The sequence below is a fragment of the Phyllopteryx taeniolatus genome, chromosome 17 (genome assembly GCF_024500385.1).
Source record: "Phyllopteryx taeniolatus isolate TA_2022b chromosome 17, UOR_Ptae_1.2, whole genome shotgun sequence".
NCBI lineage: Eukaryota > Metazoa > Chordata > Actinopteri > Syngnathiformes > Syngnathidae > Phyllopteryx > Phyllopteryx taeniolatus.
Genome location: NC_084518.1, coordinates 11,934,053 through 11,942,900, shown reverse-complemented (window position 1 = coordinate 11,942,900; position 8,848 = coordinate 11,934,053). Strand labels below are relative to the sequence as shown.

The window sequence follows — 8,848 nt, the reverse complement described above, 5'->3', positions numbered from 1 at the left end:
AAACCATCGTAATTGTGTAATGCAGATTGTCTGTCAAAAACATATTTTTCAAAATAATTTATTAAAGATATTGAACAGTAACAGCAAAATTAGAACAAAGGCTGAACAGAGATGTAACCTCTATATGGATTGTTGGCATAGCATGTCTGAGTTATTTCTAAAAACCAATCATGACAACAGGAAGTGGGGGGACAAACACAAACCATAACGAAGAAACAGAAGGACACTTGAAGAGAACGCATTTAAAACATTGCATTAAACAATTAACAGCTACATATATACAGGTACCGCCCTCCTTCACTGTCATGTTCATGTTTAGTCACCAGTAGCCTCATGTAATAGAAAATGCATTCTTCTGAGTGCAGATGATGTCGCACAACTTCTGCTTTATCTTCAAGAAGAGGCGCTTGAACTCCAAACCATCACCCTGAACACACACAATTATGACATTGGATGATATTGTGTCAATTACCTTTTGTTTGTTGTTTAATTACTCAAACTGTATAATAAAACCCACCTTGGACAGCCTAAAGTCTAACAGCACTCTTTTATTCATTTCCAGTAAGTGGACTTTGAAAGTGAGTTTGCTATTGCGTTTGTCCAGTGTGCTCACAGTCACCTGAGGGGCAAAGAGAGGTTAACATGTGTTAAAATAACACACACACACACACACACACACACACACACACACACACACACGCACACACACACGCACGCACACCATGTTCTGAAAGCTTAACTTCGGTTTCCGAATTAATACATTACGGTACTAACAAGGTGGAAGTCGATGAATTTGCGGATTGGATAGGGAATTTTGTATGACCACAGCAATGGAGAACTAAAAAAAGCTACATTTACACTATGCTCAAGGCAGCCACAGCAGCCCCGTTTCAGGCCACCGTTGCCAAAACGGGATGGTCGTGAGAAAAAGTGGGGAGACACGACGGGCAAATGTGATCGGTCGTGATTGGCGTGGATGCCTGGCGAGCTGTTTAAATTATCAAAACATTTTCCACGGCAATCACGGTGTGTTCTCCCTCTGAGACCGCGTGTATGAGCACAATGTGCAGTGTGTTAATTAACTGGCTCTTTTGCATGATTTGGTACAAGAGATGGATTAGTGAATTAGTTATTGACAGACAACTAATATCAAACATTTGTTGAGCGGCACTTTACATTAGCGCTCCCAAGTGAACAGGTGCACACTTACACTACCATGCGCACACGACAGGAAAACACAGAGAAAGAAACACGAACAGGTGCACATGAAAACGCATTAGAGGTGCAACAGTTAAACGATTAATCAACAACTAGTCAATTATCAAATTAATCGACAACTATTTTGATAATCGATTAATTGTTTAGAGGTCCAGTTCTAAACATAAATGTGTCTAAATATTTGGAATTTCGGCCTCTCAACAGTAAATATTGTCAGATTACTGCAGTCCTTCATAAAGGCAAACTGATTATCTTTGTGTTTAATCAAAATAAGACGTTTGCAAACATCTGCTTTCACTTTGGAAAACAATGATAAGCATTTTTGCCTACTTTCTAACATGTGAATGGAGCAAACCAGTGACTGAATCACTATCAAATTAATGTCCTGTTTGTGAATAAAGGGATGGAAATATATATAGAAAAAACATCAATTAATGGAAAAACTAATTGACAGATTAATCGATTATTAAAATATTCGTTAGTTGCAGCCATTGCGCACTTTAACACTAAAATGCGGACACAAACACACTCACATGAAAAACACAAACAAGTGCAGACGAACACACAGGAACACAAACAGGTGCGGGCGAAAACGTGCACACGAAGAGAACCCACCCCCAACAAGCACGTGCACACAAAACATAGGAACACACACATGCAAACGAGCAGTTGAACGCATGCATGAACATGCACACACACATGAACATGGAGAACCTCACTCCATTTTTCGACCACTTTGTTTTCCTTCTACATCCTGTTTTGAGTTCTGTGGCAACTTGTTTAAACAGCATTCTAATGGCGCCCTCTACTTGTTGCTGCAGAGTAGTGAAATACACTATACTGTTGAAGACAGCAACTGTACAAAAACGACCACACTAACACAAATAGTCAGATGGACATCGTCCTTAGCACTCCTAATTGTAAAGCATGCCAGATCAGGTTTTCAAAGTCTAAAACTGTAGTGCTTCCAAGTAATCTTCCAAATGGACACTAAGGGTATGGCGTACACATACCTGATTCTTGCCGGTGAGTTTGTAGCAGAGGGCCAGGCTGTCGCAGGCGCCTTTTAGCGAAGCCAGCGAGGTGTCAGCACTCTCAGAGGTGAAGAAACGCGTCAATCGGCGCACTAATCTTTGCCACGGGGTCTGCGTCCACAGAGTGAGGAAAGATTTAAAAAGTATTCTTTAGAGAGACATCATCAGGTGTGCCACGGCAAATTTTACTCAATTGGTCAGAAAATTATTATTTATTTACTACAAATAATGTATTATTGTTCATCGACTGTATCTACATCAACAATGTGTGGTGATAGGCAGAACAATTAAATGTTCTTCCACTAAATGGCAGAAGCTACAATTAACCTGTTGCCATTCATACAACAGAATAATACTTAACTTTGTGTTCAACTAACAGGCCCAGATTTTACATTGAGTAAGTTAATTGAAAAGATCATCATTATTTCAGTAGATACCATGGACAGGGACGCAGCGTGGCTGTGAATAGCAAAAATCTGCAAATAATTTAATTGCTTTGAAATATATACATATTTTTTAACCACAAAAATTCTTGAATAAGCAGGGCTATATGATGTACGATATTCGAGTTTTCCACGAAAAATGGGCATTGATCCCCCCAAATATATATATATACACATACACACACACACACACACACACATATAAAACAAATTTGAAAAAAAACAACTGAATTGGTGAAACTGAAGGTACCGAACTGCGAATATGCTAGTGTCCAGTGTATACTAGGGCTGTCACTACTGCATCTTTTTAGAATCGATTATCCTGTAGATTTCGTCGAGTACTCGAGTAATCGCCGCCCCCTACCCCAAAAACATTATTATTTTTTAACTACCAATGTGCATTTTACTTTTATTTATGAGGGCTGGGCTTCTATCTTTAAACTGCATATGTTGGTACTGACTGTATGGTTTAAACTCTGTACAGAATTTGAGTCGACAAAAATCAGCCTTTGCTAAACGGTTAGCATTCGCGCTCTAGCGATTACCATTTTAGGTAAGGTAAAAAAAATAAAAATAAAAATCCAGCTGACTATCATTCACCTCACTCATACATGTTATATGTACATTACACATATAATAGTGTCTTAAAAATCACTTACAGACGTTTTTGTGGTCGACTTAACCCATTTTGTGCGACTTTTTTGTTCGACGGTGTGCTGAGAGATTTCTAACTTAAAATATGTGATTCGGCTCAATAAAGGCTCCGAAATATAAGGGAAAAGAGCACAAATAAAGGACTCGGAAGTCACCTGACTGGCTCCCGGCGTTCCCAGCAGCTGACTGCCCAGCAGCATATGCTCGGGTTTGGTAGGTTGAGAAAAGCTGACCTGACCGTCCGATTGGCCAATGAACAGCATGGCTTCCCAGCCTCCCATGGCCAGGTCGGGCTGGGAGCTGGAGAACTGCATCCTGTCATCGCTGCAGAGACGTTACCGTAATGTTGACATCGGGAGCACCCAAAAAAGTATAAAAAGAAAAGAAAGAGAGTAGAGTATTCACCTGCTGGTTCGCGATAGGACTCCATCATCGGCTCTGTGGTATTTGTTGGCACCTGAGCTTAGAGAACCTAGTGGCTGTTTCACCCCTGTACAAAAATACCATTATTAACTGTAATCGAACCAGCATGTTAAGTTTAAGGCTCCTTTAAGACTTACCTTGAGCGAACCAGCGGTCTTTCTGGATGTTCGCAATGGTGATGCGTTCTTCTGGGTTGGGCAACAGTAACTTGGACAACAAACCTGATAAAAAGAAAAAGGAGTCTCGCACACACACACACACACACATGAAAGGGAGACATTTACACGTTGAGGACTTACAGAGAGTCATTGGCTGTATTTTCTTCCAGGGTGGCAGATACGTTTTCTTCTTAAGCCAATCCGAATACTCCTGACAGATTTCAGAGGGCTGGTCCCACGGCAATTCTGATAAAAAAAATAAAAAACGCAGAAGCTTGGACCAAAACTTGGATGTCAGATTTAGAAAAGCCCTTTGTTATCCCAAGTCATAGACATTGCACTTCTTGAAAATGGCAGCAACCGGGAACAAATATTTTGGTTGTGAAAGATAAGTGACGCGACAGCCTTTTTGACTTGCCGTTACACCAGTGACATTGCGATGCCATTCACTGGCGATTAAAATTTCACACAGCAGCAAAACCAGTGGTTGATGGTCGGCCACTCCTGAAAACTAGCTGCCGAACCCCGAACACTGCAGTTGGTTTAGGACTGCGTCACCCCTTAGTGTGTGGCGAGCCTTACCTCCTGCCAGCATCGCAGTCAGCACTATCCCACAAGCCCAGATATCTGCAGGCTGAGCTTTGTACTCGGTCTGGCTCAATAGCTCTGGGGCGACGTAAGGGAGAGTCCCGCAAAGACGATTCAGCGGCCGCTCCCGTCCTTTGAAGCGAAACATGGTTGCGAGGCCAAAATCGGACAGCTTGAGGTTGTCTGGAAGGCCAAAGCACAGTAGATAAAAATCAGATGAATGCATACAACCATCCATCTACTGTATTTTCTACAGCGCTTGTCCTCATTAGAGTTGCAGGCAAGCTGGAGCTTATCCCAGTTGACAATGGGCATGAAACAGCTTTCACCCTGGACTGGTTGCCAGCCAATCCCAGTGCATACATAGAAAAACACACTCACATTCACACCTATGGACAATTGAGAGCATTCAATGAAACTAGGATGCATGTTTTTGGACTGTAGGAGGAAGCCGGAGTACCCACGCACGCACAGAGCTAACATGCATACTCCACACCTGAGCTGAGATTCAAATCAGGGAACGCTCAACTGGTAAGCAGAGGTGCTAACCTCTACGATACTGTGCTGCCCTGCACATAAATTATTTACTCAAATGAAAAATAAATGTCCCCGTTATCCCATTAGAGAAACGCGTAGTAACTGTTAATATCTGTTCGTAGACGCTATTGTTCACACACGGATATTATATCGCTCAGCCCATTTGAATTCTGTTACTAAACAAAACAGCAGCACCGAAGCATGTAAACAATACCCTCACAACAATTAAACTGTGGAGTCCAAAAAAAAAAGTTGTAAACAGCTCCCTACACATGATTAAAACATAATTTTACAGCAATGATCGTCCCAGTACTGTTGTTCTGTCTTTCTTCATAATAATCCCTTTTACTTTGTTTTAAAGTCCAGTTACACCCAACACAAATTGTAATACACCTATAAAATTGTTTCTCACTCTAAAATCTCATTTGTAAAAATAACCCCCCGCCCCCACACACACACACTGATTGGTAGTTGAGTCATTAAATGCCGCTATTTGTGGAAATACTGAATTTATGTTCTGTGTATTATTCATGCAGCATTTTCATATGTGTAGATTGATAGTTTATTACCTTTGTCATCCAGCAAAATGTTCTCTGGCTTTATGTCTCTGTGGGTGATGCCGATTTTGTGGAGGTACTCCTGCAAGAAGCATGACTTTAGTACTCACAGAAACAAGGAGGTCACATGAGCTACAGTACACACATTAAACATGTTTCTCTTACCACAGCGGCTACAAGTTGCTGGAAAAATTTGTGAGCATCTTTCTCTGACATTCCCACATCGGGCTCTACAGAAAGAAATTCGATTGATGATGTTTATTTATTTAAGCATTATTTATCCAGGTAAGGCAATTGAGAACAGATTCTCTTTTGCAATGCCAACCTGGCTGCAGACTGCAGAGTAAAACAAGGCAAAATACAAGCAAATACAAATATATATAAACAAAAAAAAACTGAGCAATGTGATGTACACAAACTGTATACACACACAAAAAACATAATAATACAATCATAACTAGACAAAATCTTCTCCAATCAAAACACACCATAGCTGCCTTCACCCAACACTTACCTGATAGTAAATACAATATTCAAATGTATTTACTATTCAGTAATTACTGGGGGCAGCACAATGTAATCACATCAAATACAAGAGCTGCCTTTACAAAAATGAACATTTAATAAAGTGCCTCTTTCATGAAGGCTTTTATTGGATGACAGTTTTTACAGTACTTGTAGAAACACATTTTTAAAATTAACTCTATAGTTGAATTAGTGTTGAATTTGTTAATTAGAATTAATGTCTCACCAATCCGGTCAAACAGCTCGCCTCCTGTACAGTACTCCAAAAAGAGGTAGACGGTAGTTCCTTCCTTACGATGGCCAAAGAAACGGACAATGTTGTGGTGGTTCAGTATCTGAAATAAAAGCGCAAAAATAGTTCCCACAATTACTAATTTAGTTCATTGAAATGTTTCCCGGTCACGGATGGCATGGGAGGTCACATCCTGCCTTGTGCACGCAGACTTCCTTCTTGACGTTTTCCGCACACTCTTTAGCTTGCGAAGTGTCGATCACTTTGACTGCGACCGCCTCCTCAGTCTGTCTGTTGACCAGCAGCCTCACTCTGACCACATGGACACAGAGAGGAACGTCACAAAACAAATACTATGCGGCAGTGATTGCAATGTGGTTGAATTTAATCTTTAAGAACTGTTTGCTTTTAATCTTGATTAACTACATACTAGATACTTTTTTTTTCATTTTTCCTGTATTTTTTTTTCATTTTTCCCGTATTTAAGTGCGGTGCAAATGTTCAAACTATTCATAATGTTACAGTGGTTTATAATAATATCGTCTTATTTTTGAACATTTGGGCTTACTACACATGCACTACTGTATTTTAATGTTGGTTATTATTAATTGAAGAGCTTAGAATGTTTTTTTAGGTGGTACTTGGTGTAAAAAGTTTCAGAACAGCTGCTCTGCAGCATGTTTAAAATAGACTAAACACTTTATTGGATGACTGATAACGTTTTATTGCTCGGGTGAGGAACAAACATTCCGTAGGCAAACCTCACCAATTCATTTTTATTTAACCCACAAATATTCATAATAAATTAACAATCAACCTAACATGAAAGTTAGGTTGATTGAAGATTATAAATTTTCCCCGAGTGTAAATGGTTTGTATATATGGGTCTTGTGATTGGCTTGGCATAGAAAATGAATGGGGATTTATTTTATTTTTTTCCAAAAATACAGTATGATCCTAGGAGAACTATGAAAACTGAAATAGGCAGTATTATTTGCTCATGGGATGCGTATTTACACTCCTAAACAACACTGTCTTCGGTAATTAGCGCACATAATTTTAGGGTAAATTAAGTAATAGTGCAATAGGTGTTTCTGAAATTAATTAAAGAAGTGAAACAAAGAAGGATCCTTACTCTCCATAAGCTCCTTCACCAAGTGTCTGAACAAGGTCCCAGTCCTGTACAAACGGCACCGCCATGCTAAAAACAGAAGCACCCGTTATTATGTGTTCATATATCGTATCACTTCAGCTAAAATGTTGCCTATTATTACCTGCAACGTGACAAATTGAGACTCTATTGCAGCCACGTACCTCCCAAACTAGCAGCGCTTCCCAATTCGTCCACATAAACATTCAACTGACGTACATTACGTGTCTCACACAGCAGCTACTGTGTCAAGGCACGATCAAATTCGCGCTCTTGTTTTGCTAACTTCCGCCGTGTCGCCACTTCCGCTTCCGTTTTACTTGCCCCTGGCTTACTTTCTCATTGCGCTCGTTGCATTGAATTATTTTTTTTTTAAACACTACATTAAGCTTAAAAAAAAAACCCGACTAATTGATAAGTCACATTTGTAACGCCATTACCGATTTTCCAAAGTTATTTTTACAACTTCCCCAAATGTAACACGTACAGTGCCACGCGTTGTCGGTTTACAACGGAGTTCCGTCGATGTCACGATAGCTGACGCAATCGCAGTAATAGTAAGATTTTCTGGCTCGGCCCCCGTTTCTTGACAATTGTGACGTCAGCAAAGATGAAAGAGGAAAGGAACATCTAAGGCTGAACGTTGGGGTGGGGAGTGACTGGGCGTGAGTTGTAGCCGATAGCAGCTCTTTTATATCAATGTGCATGATCAAAATCACATTTGCCAAGTTGGTCAAAAACACACAAGGAATTTGTCTCCGGGAATAAAGCGGCTGAAATGCTTCAGCGACAGTGTCCTCCTTGACAACATTCGAGGGCATTACAATATATGCAATATTGACATACTGAAAAACCTTTGTCTACTGCCCCAAAGTGCATGAAACACTGTCACAATCCATGTCTGAACAAACCAGACCTAATTATTTTTATTATTAAGGTGCTTCAGCTGTATCAATACAAGTTCCTAAAGGTTAAACATGTCATCTAATAGAATGGTTTTTTGTTTTTGTTTTTTTTCATTTTTCCAAAAGTTATAACACTGAAAAGTCACTGATAGGCGAAGGCTGAGTGTGACCAACGTATGAAAACGACTTATTGACCATTAATATAAAACAAACACATGGAAAAAAACAAAAACAAAAAACAGGACATTATATCAGGGACATAATCCAGGATTACCTCTCACACACACTACTGAAATGCTTTCACACACATCTAAGATGATTTCCCATACACTACTTTAACACTCACACAAAAGTCAAACGCTCATACAATACTGAAACCCTTTAGCACATAATATTGAAAAGCTCTAAAACACAACTGAAACAC

At 39.8% G+C, this 8,848-nt stretch overlaps 1 protein-coding gene across 3 annotated transcripts; it reads right to left on the bottom strand.

Moving 5' to 3' along the window:
- Nucleotides 1–42: 42 nt before the first annotated feature.
- chek1 (checkpoint kinase 1) lies at nucleotides 43–7,842 on the bottom strand. 3 transcript variants are annotated; one of them, XM_061752417.1, is made up of 14 exons: nucleotides 7,684–7,842; nucleotides 7,505–7,570; nucleotides 6,567–6,681; nucleotides 6,364–6,472; nucleotides 5,778–5,842; nucleotides 5,625–5,694; nucleotides 4,513–4,701; nucleotides 4,072–4,176; nucleotides 3,910–3,993; nucleotides 3,755–3,839; nucleotides 3,505–3,673; nucleotides 2,232–2,363; nucleotides 518–619; nucleotides 43–427 (listed from the first exon to the last, which is right to left on the bottom strand). In XM_061752417.1, the coding sequence occupies exons 2-14, from the start codon at nucleotides 7,567–7,569 to the stop codon at nucleotides 332–334; spliced, it is 1,386 nt and encodes a 461-aa protein (XP_061608401.1). In that variant the 5' UTR covers nucleotide 7,570; nucleotides 7,684–7,842; the 3' UTR covers nucleotides 43–331. The 3 variants fall into 3 exon arrangements, with proteins under 3 accessions (XP_061608401.1, XP_061608398.1, XP_061608400.1); XM_061752414.1 differs by having other exon boundaries at nucleotides 3,910–4,176; XM_061752416.1 differs by having other exon boundaries at nucleotides 3,910–4,176; nucleotides 7,644–7,832.
- Between the last annotated feature and the right edge of the window lie 1,006 nt (nucleotides 7,843–8,848).